The sequence below is a fragment of the Meriones unguiculatus genome, chromosome 1, assembly GCF_030254825.1.
Source record: "Meriones unguiculatus strain TT.TT164.6M chromosome 1, Bangor_MerUng_6.1, whole genome shotgun sequence".
NCBI classification, from domain to species: domain Eukaryota; kingdom Metazoa; phylum Chordata; class Mammalia; order Rodentia; family Muridae; genus Meriones; species Meriones unguiculatus.
The window spans coordinates 34,098,927-34,123,699 of NC_083349.1; the positions used below are offsets into that span (position 1 = coordinate 34,098,927).

General features: G+C 45.5%; 1 protein-coding gene across 7 annotated transcripts in view; it reads left to right on the forward strand.

Moving 5' to 3' along the window:
* Prune2 (prune homolog 2 with BCH domain) overlaps positions 1-24,773 on the forward strand; it is a 252,898-nt gene that overhangs the window by 155,942 nt on the left and 72,183 nt on the right. For all 7 annotated transcript variants that reach the window (XM_060387190.1, XM_060387194.1, XM_060387203.1 and 4 more), the window contains exons 7-9: positions 1,097-1,252; positions 3,074-9,611; positions 9,988-10,744. In XM_060387190.1, coding sequence (XP_060243173.1) covers positions 1,097-1,252; positions 3,074-9,611; positions 9,988-10,744 — 7,451 coding nt within the window. The remainder of the gene's footprint in view (positions 1-1,096; positions 1,253-3,073; positions 9,612-9,987; positions 10,745-24,773) is intronic.

Genomic DNA, 24,773 nt, shown 5'->3' on the forward strand with positions numbered 1-24,773 from the left:
AGTATACAGAACAGCGACAGAAAAGAGAGAGACCTGCTCAGCAAGGAAGGAAAGAACTGGCTCCTGGAAGCTGTCTTCTGCACACACATGGCACCTACACACACAGACACACAGACACACAGACACACACACTGCTCTATTAGTTACTTTTCTGACCAAAGCAACTTATAAAAGAAGAGGTTATATCTTGGCTTATGGTTCCAGAGGGATAAGAGCCCATTGTGACGAGGCAGTGGGACAGCACAAAGCAGACTGAGTGCATCGAAAGCAGGGCAAGGTTGTATACTCTCAGCCAAGTTCTGCCCACGAATAACATACTTTCTCCAGCAAGGCTATACCTCCTAAACCTCCACAAATGGCACTACCAACTAGGGACAAACTGTGCCAATATCTGAGCCTATGAGGAACAGCATTCTTATTCAAACCACCTACGGATACCAAATAAATAATAAATAAATAAAATACTATAGAATAAGAGTATATCAGAGTATAGCATGTGTGAAGGCCAGGGTCAGAATACGGACTTCACCATACTTCTTGAAGGAAGAGAGACAGCCATGCAGACCCCTTCTTGCTTTTCTAGTGACAGGTTGAGATTAGAGTCAACAGGTATTTTTATATGGGTATTATGAATGATAAGGAATAAATACTTAATATTCCATTAAAATGTGTTTCTCGGGGCTGGAGAGATGGCTCAGCAGTTAAGAACGCTGGCCATTCTTCCAGGGGAGTCCGGTTCAATTCCCAGCACCCACATGGCATCTTACAACTGTCTGTAACTCCAGTTCCAGAGAATCCAACACCCTCACACAGACAAAGAAGCAGGCAAACACCAACACACTTGAAATAGAAATAAATGCAAATTTTGTCTAAAGAATTTCTAACAGTGGTGGAGACATCTCCTTTTCTAAGTTTGGGAAAACAAGCCAATGTTTTAAGCCAGAACATGGAAGTTTCCAAAAGTTCTCAAAGCATTTATTTCACTTGTCTCTGATGATAAATATCTGTCCTAAATACCTCACAGACCTGAGCTGATTCGTAGCCAACTGTCTGAAGCAGGCAGTTTGACACTAATGTCATATGTCTGTTGTTTCAGGACTGTCTGTTTCATAGCAACATCACCAGTGACTTGAAGGCCTTCACAGACAAGTTTGGTTTTGATGTCCTCATCCTGATTGCAAGCCACACATCGGAGGAGCAGCAGAGACAGCAGATTGCTGTGTACTCCCAGAATCTGGAACTGTGCAGCCAGGTGAGAATCCTCACACCTGCTTTACTGTTGATGACCTTCGGAGTTAAGAACACGTAGTTAGGGATGAGAATGAACTGCTGCTTCAGAAAAAATAGGCCCAAGAGGTAGAGTCCTGTGGTTGGACTTGTAGGAGAAATTGGGGTATATTGCACATTGTTTCATTTTAGAAAGGCTATGTTAGTCCATTTTGTGTTGCTGACAAAGTACCAGAGTCTGGGTACTTTATAAAGAAGAGAGGTTTATGTAGATTTATTCGTTTATTTAGTGCACAGTTCTAGGAATCTGAAAGCATGGCTGTGGCTTGTGCAATGCTGTGGTGAGGGCTTTCTGGTAGATGGCATCACATAGAGAACCTGGAAACAAAAGGCCAGACTTGCTTTGTAACCACCCATTCTCATGACAATTAATGCTGTCCCTGGAAGCCTGCATTCATCTACCTGAAGGTGGTGCCCTTGGGACATAACCACCTTCTGTTGGCTCTGCCTCCAAAAAGTTCCACCTCATCAACACTATCACCACCACACTGGGGGCCAAGCTTTCGAGTGCATAAAACCATAGCAGAGCCCCACTGCTATTCCCCTTCAAGACTGAACCCATAAAGAATGAGTCTAGCCCACCAGTGCCACCTCCGACCTCCAAGCCTTACCCACAGTGCTCATGCTGCGCCCAAGTCCAGTCTGATGCCTGTGTCTTTCACCCTTCTTCAAAGAAACTTCTTTTTGCAACAGAGACCATTATAGAAAGCCACAGCTGGTCAAAATGCAGACAAGAACCGATTGTAGAGTGCCCATCTCCAGTTGAGACATCTAGAGCACCACCCCTCCACCTTAGACTCAGGGAACATTGTGAAGTCGGGGGTGGGTGAGGAGATTACAAGAGCCAGAGGGCCAGAATGTCTGTGGTTAGGTCTTCTATACGTAACAGGGACGCTCCACCCATGCAGTTTCAACAATGTGGTTGCCTAAATAAGACCCACATCATCAAAGCACCAGTCAACATACTGATGTGCATGGAAGAAAGCTCACAAGGAATAAAAGACTGCTGAGACAGGGGGCATCATTGCCTTAATTAGGATTCCTACTGCTGTGATGAAACACCAGGACCCAAAAGCAAGTTGGGGAGTGGAAGGTGGGAAGGAAGAGTATATTTGGCTTATATTTCCACATCACAGTTCATCACTGAAGGAACTCAGTTCAGAAACTCAAGCAGAGCAGGAACCTGGAGGCAAGAGTTGATGCAGAGGCCATGAAGGGGTGCCGCTTACTGGCTTTCTTCTCATGGCTTGCTCAGCCTGCTCTTTTATAGAACCCAGGATCACCAGCTCAGGGATGGCCCTACCCACAATGGGCTGGGTCCTTCTCCATCAATCGATAATTAAGAAAATGCCTTACAGCTGGATTTTATGAAGGCATTTACCTCTTTTCAGACAACTCTAACTTGTATTAGAGTTGACATAAACCTATCCAGGACGATCAGTCTTCCTGAGGGATGAGCCTCCTGATTAGTTATCTAACACCAAAGTGATCATCCCTGAACACATATGCATATGAACAACATTAAACAGATTCAGCAAGTTCGATTTATATATTTGTTCATATATATTGTATATTGTCTGTGATAATAAATTTCAAAAGGCCATGAATTTGAAAGGGAGTTCAGTAGGGGGTATGAAAGAAGCTGGAGGGAGGAGAAGAAGGTGGGAAACGAGAGAGAAAGGTGAAGTACGTATATGAAAATACACAAATTTTTACAGAAAAGTTAAGAAAGACAAGATTCGGGGGCTTTCTGCAGACTCACACAAGCCACTTACCTCCCCCACAGATTTGCTGTGAACTGGAAGAAAGTCAGAATCCTTGCCTGGAACTGGAGCCCTTCGAATGTGGCTGTGATGAGATCCTGGTGTACCAGCAGGAGGACCCTTCTGTGAGCTGTGACCAGGTGTTTCTTCTTGTCAAGGAGGTCATCAATAGGAGGTGTGCAGAGATGGTCTCTAACAGCCGGACGTCCTCAACAGAAGCTGTGGCAGGCAGCGCCCCCCTATCCCAGGGCTCTTCCGGGATCATGGAATTGTATGGTTCTGACGTGGAGCCACAGCCCTGCTCTGTGAACTTCATAGATAACCCTCCAGAGCTCAGTGATTCTAACCAAGCTCAGGCGGATGTCAACATAGACCTTGTGAGCCCCGACAGCGGGTTGGCCACCATCAGGAGCAGCCGTTCATCCAAGGAGAGCTCGGTGTTCCTCAGCGATGACAGTCCAGTGGGAGAGGGTGCTGGGCCCCACCACAGCCTTCTCCCAGGATTTGACTCCTACAGTCCCATTCCTGAAGGGGTCGTTGCTGAGGAGCATGCACGTTCCGGGGAACACGGTGAACACTTTGACCTCTTCAACTTTGACCCAGCACCCATGGCTTCCGAGCAGTCCCAGCCATCTTCCCATTCCGCAGACTACTCTCCAGAAGATGACTTCCCCAACAGTGACTTCTCAGAAGGAAACCTCTCTGCCGGGCCGAAAGGGCTTGGTGAGATGGGGATCAGCATGTCCAATTACTCCTCCAGTTCGCTTTTGTCAGAGGCCGGCAAAGACAGTCTTGTGGAATTTGATGACGAGTTTGTCCAGAGGCAAGAAAGCTCAGGAGATAACTCTGAAAGGAATTTAAGCCTGACGTGTTTTGTGGGAGATGAACCTTCTTCCCCCGAAAGGCTGAAGAATATTGGAAAGAGGATCCCGCCAACACCTATGAATAGCTTTGTTGAGGTCTCACCATCAACTGAAGAGCCATCCCCAATCTATCCAGAAGACATAATCCAAAATGTAACTGACACAGGACATCTGGGGCCACCTCAGACCCGTGCACGGTGCAGAAGCTGGTGGGGTGGCTTAGAAATTGAGTCTAAAAATATTGAAGATGCGTGGAGCTCCAGTGAACAAGAGGCCGTGTTCCAGAGCCCTGGACCGTGGAAAGATCATAAGCCTGGGCCAGTTGAGAAGAGAGCCCCCGAGTCCACATTCCAAACAAAGAGTCTTGGATTTCCAGAGGCAGATCCCTGGGAGTCAGAATTTGGTCAGCCTGAGCTCAGAAGCGAAGATACCCAGGACGAGAAGGAGGAAAGCTTGGAATATCAGCACCCACCCACAGAGAGGCCACATTTGACAGATGCCTCTCCCCAAGGGACAAACCATCTGATAGAGGACTTTGCTGCCTTGTGGCATTCAAGTCACTCACCAACAACAATGCCTGAGCCCTGGGGAAATCCCACAGATGCTGTCAAAGCCCCAGTTATGGTGTCCTTCCCCACCTGGGGTGCATTTGATAAAGAAGATAATGCCGACACTTTAAAAAATACTTGGAATCTTCATCCCACTAACAATGAGGTGCCTTCTGTGCAGGACCCAAGTGAGTGGGCTCTGGCCCAAAGTGAGTTTTCTTTCCCTGCAGCGGATCTACTGGACAATTCCCTCACTGAGGTAAATGAAGATGCAGTTCCAGAGGTCTGGGGCAAGAAGAGCAATGGCTCTAAGGATAATATTCATACATCTGGAAGTCCCGTTTCTGATCTGGGTCAAACATGGAATAATGCTAAGGTACCAGGGGAAGACCAGAGTGGCATGGATCCCAAAGCCACAGGGAAGGTATATGAAAAGGAAAGTTCCTGGAACCTCTTTGAAGAGAGTGTTACGAAAAGAGGGTCTGATGTGTTAGCTCCTTGGGAAGATTCCTTCTTGTCATATAAGTGCTCTGATTATAGTGCATCCAACATAGGAGAAGATTCTGTCCCATCTCCCTTAGACACCAACTACTCCACCTCTGACTCTTACACATCGCCAACATATGCTGGAGACGAAAAAGAAACGGAAAACAAGCCGTTTGCTAAAGAGGATGATTTTGAGACAAAAGACGCTGAGTTTCCCAAGGAGGGGACTGAAATTCTTGCAACGTCACCACAGCAGCCTCAAAGAAATCGAATCGGTTCTGGTCCTGGGAACCTAGACATGTGGGCATCACCTCACACAGAGGATGAGCCTGAAGGAAATGACGCACACCACCCAGTTAAAAATCTGCTCAAGATAGAGCATGCAGAAGATGAAAATACTTCCGTAGAGGATGATGCGGGAGAAAGCAGCCCATCCAGTTATGACGACCCCAGCATGATGCGACTGTACAACGAGGCAAACCGGCAGCTCACCCTCCTACACAGCAACACCAACTCACGCCAGACAGCCCCCGACAGCCTCGACACGTGGAACCGAGTGATTCTGGAGGACACGCAGTCCACGGCGACCATCTCAGACATGGATAATGACTTGGACTGGGATGACTGCAGTGGGGGGGTGGCAATCAGTGGTGATGGCCAAGCAGAAGGTTACGGAGCTGCAAACCCTGAACCTGAAACCCGGTTTTCCGTGAAGCAGCTGGAACCGTGGGGCACAGAACATCAGGAAGCAAATCAGGCCGACTGGGACCTCTCTGCCTCTGCCGAGCCCACGGGGGACACTGATCCCAGTGAATACCATATCCTGAATGAGAAAAGTGGGCAGTTAATTGCAAATAGTATTTGGGATTCTGTCATGAGAGATAAAGATATGCCATCATTCAGATTACCAAGCCCACCCAATACTGCAGAGCAAAGCCCTTGGCCTGCTGGAAGTCCCAGGCTCTCAGTAAATGGTAAAGATGGTCACATGTTAGAAGCCTCTGGACTTGGTGAGTCAGCAGTGCTAGCATCTCAGCCTGACAGCCAGGACACATGGACAGAGTCCCAAGGTGATACAGCATCCTCAGTGACCAGGATGGAGAGTCCAGAACATTTTGCACAGTCAGATTCATGGGCAGGCTATACTTATGGACAGAGTGAGAGTGAGATTGAAGGCCTGGCAGCCTCTGGCAGTGTGCATCTTGACAAAGAGGCAGTGGTGGGCTCTGGGGTGGACGGTACCTCTCTGATTTCTAGAAAAGAGCCCACTGACCAGGAACTCTCTTCAGCTGCATTTGAACACCGAGAAATCTTTAGCGCCTCGGGAGTAATCAGATCTCCTTCCGTCACCTCCAGTCCTCAGACTGAGGAACAAAAGGAAGCCTTTGACATTGAGAAGGAACCTTCCAGTGAAAAGGAGCCTTACAATCTCTTTGCTCTGCAGGCAGAGACATCCACGGGTGATTTTCAGGCACAGGAGATGCATGAAGAATGTCTCACGGATCACAGCAATTCAGGGGAAGCCAACACAACTTCGGGTAGTATTATTAACCTCTTAAAAAACATTCCTGTATCTGAAATGGAACTTGAGAAACCCGAAGACCGTAACATTCTAGAGCCAGAAAGAGCAAGTGAAAAGCTGCTTTACGAATCTCCTCAAACCTTTGGCGTTTGGGATGGCCCTGTAGACAGTGACGTATGGGACAGTCACATAAGTTATGAGGCAGCCACGACTCCTGCAGGTGACACCACTAAGAACAGGTCTCTAGAAGCTCTTTCGCCAGGAAATTATGACAGGGACAGCCTCTCTAGTGAGTGCACTCATTCAAGTGCATCAAGTCCCGGCCTAAATGATTCTTCGGCTGCTTTGTTGTCCTGGACTCATGGACCCAGTAATGAACACCAGAAAGACTATCCAGACGACAGGAGCAAACAGAATCACCAAGAATCAGAACTGCTTGGCACTGAAGCCCAAGTAGGAGTGATCACTGAAATGAAGGACCGTGCGATAAACAGAAAGGATGGCTTTGGAAAGATGTCTGATTATGAGGAACCTAAGTTGCTCGAGATTCCAAGCGATTCCGCCAATGGTGATTCCTCATCCTCTTCATCCAGCCTCGGGACAGATAAGTATTCCGAACAGGCTCATGCATGTCAGGAAGGAAATCTAATGATTAACTATCAAGGGGAAAATGAACTTGACTCTGTGGAGATTGTGCAGCCAGAGGACACAAGGGACATATCCACAAGCTCAGGTTCTGGTGAAGACAGTGAGGGTGAGGAAGAGTTGCTGGAGAAGGAGCTCCATTTGGCCACAGGCCAAGCTGCTCAGAGCAAATCTGGGGCTTTTGAAACATTGCATGAACCGGAGTTCTTGGCCAAAGGGCATCCTGAGTCTGAGTTTTCTGTCTTTGTGGGTAGTTCAGAGCCAATAGAGAAAGAGAACAGGGCAAACCCATTCTGTGACAGTCAACAAAGCAGCCCTGCTCAATGGATTTTGTCACCACTCATGCAGATGGGCACACAGGACACATCTATGCAGAAAGAGGCCAGGGCTGTGGAAACAGGGAAGATGGGAGACGGCTCGTGGCAGGTATCTCCCGGAGCAGAGCCTAAGAACGGAGAGCCTGCTAAATCGGACCTGCTCAGCTTCTCAGATGACAGCAGTGAGTGGTGGAACGCCCCTCCCCGGGAAGGGAGGCCAACTGCCGACGCATCCGCAGAGTTGTCTAATTCAGAGAGTGAGGGAGAGACGACCCCTCCAGTCTTCCAGAATGCAGGCCCGTGGGGCGTGCCCGTTCAGCATGGGAGGGAACCCGGCGACACCGGCAGTACTAACCCTTTCTGTGACAGTGACGGCGGGACGCCCCAGGAGAAACTTTGGAACATTCAACCGAAGCAGCTAGATTCAGACGCCAATCAGTTTAGCCAGCTTGTGATATTGGACCACATTAAAGACGAAGACTCTAGACAGCAAACCGCTGTGTCTTCAGCCGCCGGTGACCTCCCTCCTGAAACCCCTACCCAAGAGCAGTGTCGGGAATCTACGCCATCCTCCTGGGACCAGGCAGATCCAGCATCTACCCACAGAGATGAAAATGAATACGTCAGCACCGGGGCTTCACCCGCTGAGTGCTACCAAGAGAACTGGTGGGAACAAGAAAGGCCATATTTCAGCCAAGTGACACACTCAAGCCCCGCCACAGAAAATCTCCCTGCCCTCAGTGCTCCCACACAACCGATAAAGAAGTCAGGCTCCGAATGGGATCGGCCCGGCCCTGGGGAGTCCCGGCATAACTTTGTTCCAGATATTTTACACGGCAGCTTCGAAGAGGGCGGGCAACGGGCCTCTGCTTCGCCTGATCTGTGGATGGATGTCAAGCAACCTTTCGCTTTTGAAGCAGATGCTGAGAACCCCGACCTACTGACTCACTGTGACCATGACAGCAACACTCAGGCCTCCGACAGCCCTGACCTGTGTCATGATTCTGAAGGAAAGCAGGAGACGGAGAAGCACGGTGACGGCGACCCGGGACCTGAAGTGGAAGCCAGTGAGCTTTACCTCACCGAGCCAAAGACGAATGCTGACCCTACTGAGGAGCCTGGGCTAGAGTGTGTCCCACACGGACCAGAAGTCCATGCTGCACAGGCAATGCCACTGCCGCCGCTCAATGGTCAGACAGGTACGAACAGCTCAGCTAAGCCCGACTCTTCCACACATTCCCCGGAGCCTCCTCATATGTACGAAGACGACAATACAAGTTTAGCATCCTTAGAGGAAGGCACCCACCCAGGGGTGGAGGTGGTGGATGGGATGACCCCAGGCACCGGAAATACGGACAGTGACACTTTTGAAACTCAGCATGAGGTCAGCGTAGAAGGCAACGGCTCTTGGGTATCGGAAGACCTCTGTCCTGGAAGTCACACAGGCACGACAGCCTTGCTTGGCTGCGAGCAGCCTTTTGCTTCTGAGAGCCCTGCCGTACTTACTGACGTCCTGCTAGCCTCAGACACTTGCCTGGATGTGAGTGAAGCTGCCTTTGACCACAGTTTCAGTGACGCCTCGGGCCTCAACACATCCACAGGCACCATAGACGATATGAGTAAGCTAACTCTATCAGAAGGCCGATCCGGAACACCTGTTGACGACGGGGATGCAGGGAAGCAAGACATCTGCTCCTCTGAAGCTTCCTGGGGTGATTTCGAATGTGACGTAATGGGCCAGAACATTGACGAAGATCTGATGAAAGAGCCTGAACATTTCCTCTACGGGGGTGATCTCCCGTTGGAGGAAGGCGCACTGAAGCAGTCTCTGGCACCATACACGCCCCCCTTTGACTTGTCCTACCTCACAGAACCTGCTGGCGGCGCTGAAACAGCCCAGGAGGCTGGCTCTCCAGATGACGCGTCTCTGGGGAGTGACGCGGCAGAGATGTTGCTCTCTGCCCTTCCTGATCACGGTGAGGAAAGCCAGTCTGAGGCCAACAGCAGGCAGCCCAGACGCCAGATGACTGTGTTGCATATTCACGAAGACCCTGAGGCTCTTTCCTCACCTGTAGGAGGAACAGGTTCCAACCCAGAGTCATCTCCGTCCAACAATGACTGGGAATTAGAAACGGATAATTCAGATTTACCAGCAGGTGGCGACAGGAGACCACCAAACGGTAAGCAATTGCTCCTCGCTCCCCTAAACACACACACACACACACACACACACACACACACACACACACAATCCCCCACCTTTAAGAAGCCAATGTTAACTAAATTAGTGCATTTGCTAAAGCAATGCTACCAATGCAGGCAGAGAAAGTAACTTATGTCCAGTCCATTGTCTAACCAGCTTCAGAGTATGTAAATGTACTGTGAAGCCCCTCTCTCTCTCTCTCTCTCTCTCTCCCTCTCCACAAGAAAATTAAACAGGTCCACAAAGTGAAAACATCTATTAGTTTGTCTCCTTTCGTTGCTTGTTTGCAAAGATCCCAGATCATATAATGTGTTGATTAACCCTGCTCATTCCTTCTCACCTTCATATTCCAGGCAAGGAGATACTGGAGTTAGAAGAAGAGAAAGTAATTCCCACAACAGGGCCTGAGCAGACAAAATTAGAATACAAGGATGACAAACAGGCAGAGAAAATCGAAGGCCACCAGTCACTACCTGTGGACTACATACTTGTAAGCCGTGAAAAAGATTTGCCATTGAAACCAGAGGCCTGGGAAACAAGAGAAAACGCGGCTGAATTAGAACAGTTATCCGTAGGTTCTGGAGAAACAGAGCTACCAGAAACTCCCTTAGCAGGCGTCTCTAACACCTGTCAGCCCGGCTCTCTAAATGATGTCAAAGTTTGTTCTGCAGAGACAATTTCTTCCCGCCACAAGAGGGCGTCTCTTCAAAGCCCCACACAAGACCAGAGCTGGCTGGTCTTGGGTCACAGTGAGGCTGGTGACCCATCTGCAGGCAGCAGGACCTCGGGGCCTGGGTCTCCTGGCAGAACTGTGGAGCAGTGCTTGAGTCTCAGCTCAGACAAGGGACCCCAGTCTCAGGTTCCGGGAAGAAATAAGCCTGTAGACTCTTTAGCACTAGAGGAAGTTGCTGGTTTGAGCAGCCAATCAAGGAAGAGCAAGAGGCCAGGTCAAGCTGACCTAGACGAAGTTCCAACACAAGCTGCCACCTGCGAAAATGAATGGGAAATGCTTTCATCACAGCTCTCCCAGAAAAACAGGATCCCTCCACAGGAAGCGGAAGAAGAGACAGAGTTTCTTGAGCCTGGACCCAGAAAGCCGAGACCAGATGGGTAAGCAAAACACTAGATTTATTTTTCACGAAGATTATTTTATTTAGAAACAAGAGAAGTATTGAGTGGTTGTGAAACATGAGTGTACTGACAAGATCTTTTCTGACATTTATGATATGTAAGTCGCGTCATCAGCAAAAGTAGCTAGTATTAATTAGCACCTTTCCAGGTCCTTCTCTGTGCAGGACAGCTTGCCCTCATCAGCTCACATGACCCTTAGGTTCTCGGGACTGGGGAGGAGAAGGATGGGATAGGGGAGGAGGAATCCAAAGTTCAGGGTGTTTGTGTAATTGTCCCAGATTCACCTTAAATGATGCTCTGGGCTCCCAAGCTTCCTGAATCCAAAGCCCTTACCTTCCTTGTTGGCATACTGACTTCTGTACAGAAAAACTTTTCTGTGGCTTTATACAAACACGTGGCTTTCATGTGGGATTATCAGGAGACCCCAAAGCAGGCTCAAAATCAGTGCTCAGTGTACCCGCCCTAACTGACAAAGAGTTGTCAAACGGCCATCAACTCAGTGAAGCCACCATCCATTCACCCAGTGTAGGGTTTATGAGATTTTTTTTTTCCTATGGCCCATTTACGGGGCGCCAAAGGGCACAGGGCAAGAAACAGAATGCCACTGTTGCCCTTGGGATCTGAGATCTGCTCATAATATTTAAGATTTTCCTTTCTCTCATTTCCCCTTAAAAATAGTGAGAAATAAGTTAAGTAGAAAGGAAGGTCTCTTTTTGCATTTAAATATAGTGTGGCATGCACCATGAAATATATGTGCCTGCCCTCCTCCCCCCCACACCCCCAAAATTAATGCAATCGAAAGATGGTGTAACTTTTGTGTGGGAAAAGTACCTCCTGCTTTCCACTCAGTTTAGGAGCATAGAGGACCCTGCACAGCATAGGTACTGTGAATCAAGGTACTTGGAACCCAGCCTAGCACTCCCCTGGCCATTTACATATTTAAAGATTACACCTCAAGCTTAAGTTCCTCATCTATAAAATTAGTGGGCTAGGCTAGAAGATTTCGAGCCTTCCTCCTACAGAAATTAAATTCTATGAACTTAATGTGTATGGGAACAATGTGTGTCCAAAAAAAAAGCTTCACAAATTGTATTTTGTTGTTGAAAGTAACAGAGAAAAGAAAGACTGACTAGGAGGAGAGTGTGGAAAGTTTTCAGGAAAACCCCAAGGAGTTTTTAAATCGAGGCATTTCAGTTGGCCTAAGCTTTTTTTTTTTTCCTGTCAAGCTACTTTTGTCTAGCGAGACCCCAGATGGGTTAACGGAAAAGAGCAGCCAATGGACCCGAGCACACCTTTCCCTCCACGCGTTACCCTTTCCGCTCAGCCTCTGCCTTGCCACTGTTGCTGCCTTTACATAAGTTACTCAGAACGTATGTGAAACGTTTCTGATAGATGTTGAGCAAACATAGTTGTCTGTAACAGGGTAGGAAGTACAGCGTAGTGTCTGAGTCCTTGTTTCACATGCCCGAGACCCTGGGTTGAATCCCTAATACCACAAAACAACACAAGACAAAGCAAAAGGTCCACATTGGGTGTCCAGATGGTGACCTAAGACCAAAAGCTACCGAGCACCTGTCAAAAAAAAAAAAAAAAATGTTCTTGTCGTTGAATATCTTGTTTTCTCCATCTGAGGACTGAGAGTTTTGCTGGGTATACTAGCCTGGGCTGACATCTGTGTTCTCTTAGGGCCTGCATGATATCCGTCCAGGCTCTTCTGGCTTTCATAGTCTCTGTTGAGAAGTCAGGTGTGATTCTGATGGTTTTGCCATTATGTGTTACTTGGCCTTTTTCCCTTGAAGCTTTTAGTATTTTTTTATTTGTTCTGTATACTTACTGTTTTGATTATTGTGTGGTGGGAGGGTTTTCTTTTCTGGTCTAATTTAGTAGGTGTTCTGTAGGCCTCTTGCATACTTATAGGCCTCTCCTTTAAATTGGGGAAATTTTCTTCTATGACTTTGTTGAAAATATTTTCTGGGCCTTGGAGACAGGAGTTTTCTTTATCTTCTATTCCTATCATTCTTAGGTTTTGTCTTTTCATGTTGTCTTGGATTTCTTGGATGGTTTGTGTCAGGAATTTTTTAGATTTCACATTTTCTTTGGAGGATACATCAATTTCTTCCATTGTATCTTCCACACCTGAGATTCTTTCTTTCATCTCTTGTAGTCTGTTGGTTATGCTTACCTCTGTAGTTCCTATTTTCTTCCCTAAGTTCTTCCTCTCCATGATTTCCTCCATTTGTGTTTTCTTTAATTTTTCCAATTCTATCTTAAGATCTTGAGCCGTTTTGTTGATTTCCTTCACCTGTATGATTGTATTTTTCCTGTTTTTTCTTCAATTCCTTCACCTGTTTGTTTGAACATTCCTCTGTATGTTTTATTTCTTTCAGTGATTTAATCATTTCCTCTCTGAAAGCCACAAACCGTTTGGCTGCATCTTCCTGTATTTCTTTATAGATGGCCATAATCTAATTGACTTTATTTTCATCTAATTCTTTATGCATTTTATTTGAAAAACAAACAAACAAACAAACCTGCCTTCCTCTGGAATCAGGAATCAGGGATGAGGCTCCACCAGTAGTCTTCAGAATTTCTTCCCTGAGAGTCAGATATGTTTGAGAACTGTTCTTTGAAGTCACATTTCTAGACTTGAAGATGTTTAGTATCTAAAGAGTGAAGCATAAACAACAGAGCAAATAATAGTGACCAGTGTTAGTTCAAAGGTACACAGTTGTATCTGTGCACATTTGCTGTCAGCCAGCTCCTAGGCACTGTGTATATGGTCTCAGTTTGGGTGTTATGCCAACTGGACACAAGTTAGAGCCGTTGTGGAAGAATGAACCTCAGTTGAGAAAATGCCCCCGCTAGATTAGCCTATGTGCAAACACCTGTGTGTGATACATTTTATTTTTTTAAGAGTTATTTTTATGTGCCTTGATGTTTTGCCTGCATGTATGTCTGTATGAGGCTCCTGGATCCTTGGGAACTGGAGTTACATACAGTTGTGAGATTCCATGTGGGTGCTGAGAATTGAACCCTGGTCCCCAAGCGCAGCCAGTGCTCTTAACCGCTGAGCCATCTCTCCAGCCTGGGATACATTTTCTTGATTGATGGCCGATATGGGAGGGCAAAGCTGATTGTGGGTGTTGCCACCCCTGGGCTGGTGGTTCTAGGTGCTATCTGAAAGCAGACTGAGCAAGCAATTAGAAGCAAGCCAATAAGCAGCATTCCTAAATGGCCTCTGCATCAGCTCTTGCCTCTCTAGGCTTGAGTTCCTGTCTTGGTATTCCTCAGTGATGGGCAGTAATGTGGAAGTATAAAGTAAGGAAATCCTTTTTTCCACAAGTTGATTTTGGCTATGGTATTTCAACACAGCAATTGAAACCCTAACTGTGACACTTGCCAAGAGCAGTGTGTGAGCTATAGGAGACTAGACCAAGCAGAGGATCAAATACCAGTTCCCAGAGGCATGGCACACAGTGACAGTGAGCCTGATCCTTTCTATGTGGTCATATGGAACACATCTGCAGAAAATTGGGCAGCATATGAATCTCTCTCCTTCCCCTTCCTCCACCCCTTTGTGCTAAGAATTGGGCCCAGATCTTGACGAATGCCAAGCAAGACCAGAACGGAGACTTCCTGCCCATATCCTAAAATGAAGAGACAGAATGATCAGAGGGATGGCATGTACACAGAGGGACACGAGAGCTGGGGCTGGTGAGATGGCTTACAGGGGAAAGAGGCTTGCTACCAAGACTGACAACCTAACTTTGATTCCCAAGACCCACGTGATACAAGGAGAGAATCAAGTCCTAAGAGCTGTCTTTAAACCTACACACTCACACACACACACACACACACACACACACACACACCCTGTACACATACACACACACATGAATATATGGGCATAAGAACACACGTAGACAGACACACAAAAAATAAACTGTAAAAATGTAAAAAAAGGAAAAGAAAGGGCCAGTGAGGTTATTAAATTCTAGTCAGCATTTACCAGAGAAACAGAACACCAACTCATTAAAAACTCTCCAACCTAGGGAGCTAGAGATATGGCTCAGCAGTTATGAGTACTTGTTGCTCTTGCAGAGAACCTGGGTTGAATTCCAATCATCCACATGATGCCATACAGCCATCTGTAATCGAAGTTCCAGGAGATCCGGCAGGCATACATACAGTGCACATACATACATACAAGCAAAACATTCCTACATATAAAGTAAATCAATAAATCTTAAAAAAGCCTGTTCGACCCACCATCTCAACTACATAAGACTATTATATTTGATTCACAAATACATTGACTTTCAGAGGTGTAGAAAGTGATAAAAGGAAATAATTTTCAATAATAACTAAGCAAAAATGGCAATTACTTGTGCAATCTTTTGGAGACACATGCATGCAGAGAAGAGGCAATGAAAGGAAGACGAGGAGAAGGGAGATGGATTTCCTCTTGTTATGTGTGTCTCTGGAGTATTCAGGAACAGTTGGCCTTTGCATTTCTTTTTTTGTTTGTTTGTTTGTTTGTTTGTTTGTTTTAAAAAGGGAGGTATTCAGTGCTCCCTAAAACATGGATGACAATAGCAATGTATTTCACCTGCCTCTCTCTGCATTCTGTCTTTCCAAATTACCTTTTTTTCTCGTCTGATAAAACCGTGCTTTGAGAAGAAGCCATCTTTCCCCATGTGAATGACACTGTTAGACCTTTCCTTGTTTTTCATGAGACCTTCAGAAACCAGGCTTCTTAGGTACTAATACATCTATTTTTCCTCTCTTTGAAAATATACTTATGTTTCTTACTTGTCAGTTTTATACTTGTGTGCATGTGAATGCAGGGTGCTATAGAGGTCAGAGGCGTCAGATTCCCCTGGAGCTGAATTATGGGCAGTTATTTTCTCTCTCTGGAAGAACTGTACCTATACCCCTTCTCTCCAGCCCCTACATTTGGTTCTCTTTATTCACTTGGATGTCAACAGTGATGGTGTTGGGTGGTGGGGGCACAGAGGATCCTGACCGTTTGCTAGTGGTAATAAATACCCTGTGAATTGCAATTTCTTTCCCTTCTTCTTCTCCCTCCCCGCTCCCCCTCCCCCCCAATTTTGAAACTTGCCCTTTCCCTATGTGTGTCTTCCTGGGCAGACACACGAGAGCAGAACTTCTGAAATATGGGATCACAAGTTAACAAGATTGTCATTTCCTTCAATCTACCTAGTTGCCATTTGAGACAGGACACAAGCCTTGCTGGTCCTGTTTCCTGGCTTGATGGGGTGACTGAGTAAACAGGCTGCTAACGTCACTCAAAAATGAGGAAAGGGCAAAGTTTAGACTTAACCTCTATGTCTCATTTCCAGCCCAGTGCTCGTCAATAAAACACAGCCACTGAAAGACGTACTTTCTTGAAATTCTGATTTTGATTCCTCTATTGCCCACTGAAAGTCATAAATGGCTTAAGACTCAGTTTTCAGTGAGATAATGTGAAATCGGCTGAGTCAGATCTTGCTCCTGATATCTCAGTCTTATCACCCCGCCCCACTCCACCCCTCGGTCCCCTTCAGCCTGAGCACAGATTTCTCATCAAAGCAGGGAGGGCTACTTCCTGTTCAGTGGCTGCTTCCTGCTGAGGCTCTGTGGTTCTAGCTCAAGGGGCTGGAGGACTGAAGGAAACCAAAGCCTTTCAGTGTTCCTTTCAGTTTTCCAAATGTCTATAGATGTGGTGTTTTGTGCTCAGGTACTTTACCACAGAAGCAGTTGCTGTACCAAAATGAGGCAGTGCCACATGGCTGCTCCATTGGAGGAGGAGCACAGAAGAGCGCATCTGTGCCGCTGGCTTCTAGCGTGTGGGAGGGTCCAGAGTGCGTCCCTGGTTGAACTTGAAATGCCAGGACGAGTGGCAGAGCTGCCTTCGCAAGAAACGCTGATGGAAAGTGATGGTATTGGGGAAGACGAGACAACCTGGCTTTCTAAATTTGTGTATGTGCGTCTGCCTGCCGCCAGCCTGCCTGTCTGTCTGTGCACACTCACTCATGCATGCCACAGTGCACATGTGGAGGTCAGAAGACAACTTTGGGGAGCTGATTCTCTTCTTCTGCCAGGGGAAGCTGAGGGGGGTTGAACTCAGGTTTTGGGGTTTGACAGCAAGCTAAGCCACCTAACATCACGGCTTTCTGAAAGTAGGATGTCTTGGTATATTAGGGCAAAGCAATATATATATACACACATATACTTTCAAATTCAAAAATTCGAAGGAGATTTAACCCAGTCACATTTAGAAAGATGGTGGCAGAGTGTAAGGAGCCCACGGTGAATAATGCAGTGGTCCTGGTATATTGGTAGTGTAGCTATCAGTAAGTGGCCTGGTTCCAGGAGTGAGGGGAGTGGCAGCCAGAACCCAGAAGAATTTAGGGCAGAGAGGGAACAATGAAAAGAAGGCTAACTATTTGAAAGAGGTCAGCCAGTCAGAGTGGTTCCCCCATAGTTACCGAGTGTTGAGGTCTGGGCCAGATAGTTCCAGGTTCTTGGCTTCTTTTTCAAAGAATTTCACTAAGGCCTTATACCTGTTTGAAAGCAACAACAAACAAAACCAGGGTGGCTTTATTTGGTGCATAGACGCAGTGCAGACTATAGGGGGTACACCATCAAGACTGACAGCAGTCTGAATGAGAGTACTCAGGGTCCCCGATTTGCAGCCTGGAGTCTCTCCTGTGAGATCTAAAAGAAGGAAGGTGTAGCTTGGGTAGTTCTCCATTTTGATTGCTAGATTTGGTCATATTTTTTTCTATTGTACATGTCTCTTTCCATAATACATCTGATTTCAATCCTATGTATACTTAGTTATGCCCAGTTGTAAGATGGTAAATAGGGTATTCTCCCTGAAGGTTTATTTGAAGGACACACTTTGCCTCACTGCATAGATCTAAAACAAGTTCAGGCTGCATCTATCACTTCTATGTCTCATGCCAGTGGAGGGGTCGAGGGCCTTCAGGGTTGCTGTGTGCGTTATTTGGTGAGGGTATGCTTTAGTCACTGTTCTGTTGCTATGAGGAGACACTGTGGCCAAGGCAATTTATAAAATAAAGCCTTTATCTGAGAGCTTGCTTACGGTTTCAGAAGGTGAGTTCATGACCATCGTGGCGGAGAACACAACAGCAGGCAGGCATGGCATTGGAGCAGTATCTGACCCATAGCAGCAGGCAGAGGGAGGGAGGGGAGAAAGAGAGGGAGAAGGAGGGAGAGAGAGAGACAAACTGCTCTCCAGTGTGTTAGGGGATCTATTGCCAGGATCTGTGAGAGTCTTTTTGAAACAAAGGCCATCAAAGGTCACTCCAGGATTAGAGAAATTGTTACTAGTCCCAAATCAGAAATTATTTTGTCCCTTCTATTTTGTTGTTGTTGTTGTTATTGTTCTTGTTTTGGTGTGTGTGTGTGTGTGTGTGTGTGTGTGTGTGTGTTTGGTTTTGGTTTTTTTGAGGCAGGGTTTCTCTGTGTAACCCTGGTGTCCTGGGATTTGCTCTGTAGACCAGGCTAGCCTTGAACTCTCAGAGATCCCACCTGCCTCTGCCTCCTGAGTGCAAGGATTAAAGGCACATGCCACCATAGTGATTTTGACCCTTCTAATTGCTAATATCTAGAGACATTAGGCTTGACAGACTGAGGAAGGCAATGCCCTCTTACACTGGGTAGAGATGGAGGATTCTGTGACATCCCATATCTTCACAGCCTCAGCCACATAGTGGAGAGCTTGTTCCATCCCATTGCCTTGCTGTCTCCCTACCTATTGCTTTCCATCTGAAGAGAGCTCCCATTCCTTTGCTTTGTTGCTTTTGTTTCCATCTCCATCTTCGAGACTGTAACTTCCGGGAAAGCACAGATCTGGTTTGTGTTGGGAAGCACAATACCCCTGGTGCTTAGAATAGGGCCTGCCAAACATTAAGTGCCTTGTAAGTTTGCCCGATTGGACAAACAGAAAACAAACAAACAGCAAAATAAAAACTCATTTGTCCAACCTAATTATTCCCCTTTACCCTCTCTCTCCCTCTTTCATTCTTTTCCTGAGACAGGGTCTCATTACACAGCCATAGCTGGCCTAAAGCTTATAATACAGACCAAACTGCTCTTGAACCTGAGTGATCCTCCTGCCTCTGCCTCCTGAGTGCTGGGATTACAGGTAAATGCCACCGTGCACAGCTATCATCATTTGTTTTTTTATTTTTATTTTTCAGTGTGGCAGTTCGCATAGTTAATGAATTATACGTATACAACTAGAGTGTGACAGTGTACTCAGCAAAAACAACTACTGAATTTGTAACATAAAGCTAAGGTATAGAGAAAAAAATTGACTTACATTAAATGAGTGTAACAATGGAGTCTGGTGATACTTTACTGAAGTTCTACACGTGCGAGTCAGTGATGGAGGCTGCATAGTTCTATTAGAACCTTTAGAAAGAGATGAATCTTCATTATCAGTAACAGGCACTTTCTAGTATTTCATTTACTCTATACGTATACATAGGTTTTTTTAAATTTTTTTTATTTTTAATGACTTTTTTATTTTTAATGAAAAATTCTAATGTTTTTATTCCCTTTCCTAAGGGGATATCCTACACTTGTGAATAATATGCAGATTTCTTTTATAAAGTTAAAAAAAAAATCCTTTCTTTTGTGATTTGAGACCAAAGTTACTTATTTTCTGGTGGACCTCCAAGATTTTTAGAGCCCTCTAGCTTTCTTAAGGTGTGTTTATTTATTTGGTTGAACCTCATTGGAAAAAAAAAAAAAGGTATGCCTGGTCAGGGCATTTCCTGGTCACTTTTGGTCATCTGTTGTCTTCTTCATGGCTGTAATAATCTCTTCACCCTGGGGGTGCTTTTTTTTTTGCTGGAAAAGAACAGTCATTCTACCTATTCATCCTTTATCCTTTCAACCCAAGCAGCAGTTGAAAAATGTATAATCTTCAAAGACCAGTTGAAAAATGTATAATCTTCAAAGACCTTTTACATTTTACCTTTAAAAGTCAGTTCGTTAAATAACCATTGGAAAGTAGCAATTAGACTCTGAGAAAATAATGTCAACTCTACTGGAGAATATGAGGTCTACTGTGTCTGTTTTGCCAAATGCAATACAATAACCAGAATGTTAGTGATTCTTAAAAAAAAAAAAAAAAGTAACTGCCTCCATATAAAATTAAGTTAATACCTTAGCTCAAGTGCTAACTCTGACACAGGGCTACTTCACCTTGGCACAGTCTGGGTTTTACACGTACATCCCGCAAGACAGAAGGAAGTGCTGCTAGCAGCAGTGGATTAAATGCGTTAAATTTTCCATTTAGCGCAGTATTGTGGAACAACTTTAAAGTGTTTATGATTTGACTCGTGGCATAAGTTAGAGATTCAAAATTTCTGAATTGTGTATGTATTATGTGGATGTTCGTGTGTGAACATGTGTACAGGTGACAGCAGAAGGCAGAAGAGGGTGTGAGATCCCCTGGAGCTGGAGTTGCAGGCAGTTATGAGCCCCCTGAGTTAGGTGCTAGGGATCAAAAAGAGCGGCAAGTGTTCTTCACCTCTGGGCCCTCATCGGGCACCTTCCCCGGGCTTGACAGCCTCCCTCTGTCTCTCGAGACAGTGCGGCTCATCCTGACCTGGGGATCCACCTGTTTTCTAGCTGAACTTCCACCACCAGAAGAAACCTCGGAATCATAGTGCCGCCACCACTGAACAGGTTACTCGGGAAGTGTTGCTCATAAGTACTCGTAATTCTAACGACTTCGTTTATTTGTTTGTCTCGTCTCGTTTTGAGCCAGTCTCCCCGTGGAGCTCTGGTTAGCTGGGAGCTTGCTTCGTAGGCCAGGCTGGCCTCCAGCTCACAGAAATCTGCTTGCCTCCGCCTCCCAAGTGCTAAGAGTAAAAGTTATTTTTAAAATTGGGTTTTATGATTATGACCATCCATGTTTTGTTTACCGGATAATATAAAATTGATGTTCATAAAAAAAAAAAAAAAAGCCTACAGCTTTACAAAAACATTGAGGCACTTACTTTATTGATATGTATTGTGTGTAGGCCTGTGTCTGCAAGTTATATGTACCACTACCACGCTGGCACCCGAGCAGGCCACAGAGGGTGTCAGATCCCTTGGAGCTGAAGCTACAGATGGTTGTCAGTCACGTGGTGTTGCTGCTAGGAACTGATCCTGGGGCCTCTGCAAGAACAGCAATCACTGAGTAATCTCTCCAGGCCCTACACTTTTGAGTTTTAAAAATGTCTCTAATTAAGAGTTGACATAAAGTTTGGGCATGGTGACTCACATTTGTAATCCCAGAACCAGGAGACAGGAGGACCACCATGAGTTTGAGGCCAGCCAGCCTTGACAATAAAATGACACCCTTCCTCAAAAAAGTAACAAACAAACAAAAAACAGTTGGGCTACAACTTATATTCTCTTCTGTTATGCAAATATCCTCTAATAGTTACTTGCCTTAACTACATCAGTATTTCAGCATTTTTATTTGGTTATTTATGTATATTTGTTTATTTCTTACTCACTCATTGATTCATTGATTCATTCATTTGGAGAGGGTCTCGTGTATCATGGACTGACTTCACAACTGCTCTGGAGCTAAAAATGACCTTGAACTTCTGGTCATTCTGCTTCCACTTGAATGATGAGATTATAGGCATGGATCACCCTGCCTGGCTTATAAGGGTGTTGAGTATTGAATCGAATCGCCCTGTACATGTGAGACAAAAGCTCTACCAGCTGAATGACATTCCCAGTCCCTGCTGGCGATTTTAGAATTAATAATAGTGAACATTTGCTGCAAAGTTCTTTTGACCCAGCCCTGCTAAATAGTTTAAATCAGTGTTAAGTCAGCATTATTATTGCTATGTGTTTGTGAACTGGTAGACTGAGGCACCATACTGTTTAGTCTCCTGCATACTTGCTAGTGAGAGTAGATTCACACTCAAACCTCTATAGCATGTTCAATGTGTCATGCACCTCTGCCTCCTTATAGTTAAAGCTGTGTGACTCTTGGATAGGAATTCTGGCTTTTCTAGAACTTTATGACTTTTTCTAGAACTATTCTCCTATGCTTTTTATGGTCTACTGTATTTTCTTAAGCCTTGGTCAGTAAGTGCTAAATTGCTATCTTTTGTATACACATTGTAGAGCTGTGCTGTGTGTGTGTGTGTGTGTGTGTGTGTGTGTGTGTTTAATAAGAGGTTTCCAGGAACTGAATCTCTTTCAAACTTGTGTGTTGAAGAAATTCAAATTCAGCTTCATTGGGAACAGGAGTGGCAGGCAACAGCTATCGTGAAAATAACCTAAAAACAAGGGGGGATTTGTGACACCCTAACCCCGTGAGAGTATATTTTATATGCAAATGCTGCTGCTCTGCCCAGCTTCGGCTCTGGCAGGCTGGTGCACTAGGAGATCTAGGAGGCAGGTGATCAGCCTTATTTAGATGTGCCCGGGATCATGTGACCAGAAAATGGAGGCGAATCTGTACTTGCTGTTAACTGCTCCAGAAGGGAGATGCTGAAGAGCCAGAGCTGCGCATCCGTCCGTCCCTCCCGCTAGCAAGCTCCTGTCATCCTCAGAAGGTAGGTGGGTCCTGGTCAGGCTTTTGGAAGATTAAGCCGGGCGAGGAAAAATTGCAATGGAGACTGTCCTTCTCGAAGCCTGTCTACTGCTACTGGGAAGTTGGAGGAGGGAGGAGGGGGCGAGAGGAGGCTGGATTCTGCCTGGCCCCTTAACCCCTGACACGGAGAGCTGCAATTCATCTGACCAGCTCAGAACTAAGGGGCAGGCAAGCTTTGGTTTGCTAGTCCCCTTCCTGGCTGCTGGCAACTATCTAAACGCACCTCTGCATAGCTATAATCAATGTTCATTCTTTTCTATCTAGGATTAATATGCAGATAGAAAATTAGAGGAAGTGAAAATGTTGAGGGAGGATTATTATAATGTCTGGACATTTGCCCTAGTAGCAAGGAGTTTATATTCTGTATGTTCCTAAAAGTTATCGAAGCTAGTATAACACCACCCACGCCTCTATTTTTCTGATGAATCTTGGAACACTTACATTTACAAACCTACCTGATTTTTTAAGCTACAGAAATAGGCCACGCTCAAACATGGACCTCTGTTGTTCACATTGCCCTTTCCAAATCAAGAGACAGAAACACGATTTTTATACGAAATGTATTCATTATTTCACCGAAAAACTACGTTGTGTGAGGAGTTAAAGATAAAATGCCCCTGGCTGCTTTAGGTAATAACACTAGATTTCCACCTGGCAGATTCCTGCCTGGGAATAGAGCACGGGCCATGTTTTAAGGGAAAGAGCCATGCTTTCATCAATTGCCCACCTCTCTGCAGATTAGTCACAGATAACTGACTATGTGAGTAATTTCCAGACCACTTCCAACCAACAGAGTGCCTTGTGCCTTGCCCTGGCCTCAGCTCCACCCCAACCCCCACCCGACCTGCCCAGCCCCAGTCCTGAACCAACCCCCACCCAGATCAGCCCTCACCTACTAAGCCTGCCACAGAGGAGGATAGGAGCTACTTCTGAACGAGCCATTTCAAACTCTATTTGATGAAAGTTTTCTTGGCATTATAATTGGTAATCTGCCCAGAACATAAAATCTAGGATAATTAAATTTAAATAGAAAAGAAGATGGACTGTGGAAATTCTCTTAATTGTTGAGAAATTTTCATATCTGCACACCACAAGAACAAAATAACAAAAAACCTACCACTCTTATAGAAATATCTCTATTGGCAAATTGAACGCTTGTAGGATATAGTAAGCACTATTGTTTTACAATGGCTTGAACCTTCTTGCTCTATACTAAAAGGTAAATACAGCTGAGGCTGTTGTTTTCCCTAAGCCAGCACAAGCAAAGATTCCCCAGAGATAACAGGAAGGCAGCTTCTCTATCCTAAGCACAGCGTGAAGCCTTCCTGAGCTTGGGCTAGCAGCCCACTCACTTCTTCCCATGAAACTAGAGGCTGGGTTAACTGTCCATGGCAGGTCTCTCTTCTGTGCATGCTAGAGAATTTGTTTTCATTCCATTTAGTTTTTCAGTCTTCAATGGCTTTAGGCTTTAAGCAAAATTTAGCCCATGTATTTAAATTTCTCAGGACTGGGGAAAAAAACAAAACAAAACAAAACAAAACAAAACAAAACGCTTATCACACTTCTATTTTCAGGAGAAAGGTGGCATTCCCTAATTAGTTTATAACCTTTGCACACATTTAGAAAATGAAACCTAACTCTTGGAAAACGTGTATTTATTATGAAGAGAATAATGAACTTCCCCAAGGGCTGCATGTGATCCAAACCAATTAGGATTCACTCTCTCCTTTCACCGTTATGGGGAGGAGGAAGAGAAACAGCAAGGGCAGAATGAAGTCAGTTCAGTGAGCGGGACAGCTGAGGGACTCTGGGTGCTTCGAGGTAAGAAATGGGGCTGCTCCAGTCCCTTCATGGCAGACGAGAAGAACAAGGTTTGTGGATAAGGCGGAGTTGGAGACAAGATAGGGTAGAGTTGGGAATAGGGTAGATTACCAGGTTGTGTGTGTGTGTGTTGGGGGGGTTTCAGGTCGAAAGAATTGGATAAGCCAAGTGTAGTCAAGAGAGCCTTCAGGAACACTTGAAAGACTAAGAGAATTTGATTGTGCGTGGAGAGTGGAACAGTTAAGAGAGATGGGAAAATCGAACAAATGGTTGAGTCCTGAGACTTGAACAACAACAACAAAAACCTTTGCATTAAATGTGTTATGTTGGCTGTGAAAAGCCAATGCTTTTTGAGTTAGGACTGCCTCCGTGATGTGGGAACAGAGTCAATACGGCAGCAGGAGGAAATCTGACTACATTGTCGGGACTGGATCTGAGCCTGGGGAAAGAACGATGGAGGCAGTTTCAGAGCTGTAGAAAAGGGGTAAAAAGGCTGTAGCTTGGAAATAGAAGACAGTGAGGACTCACGGGATCATTGCT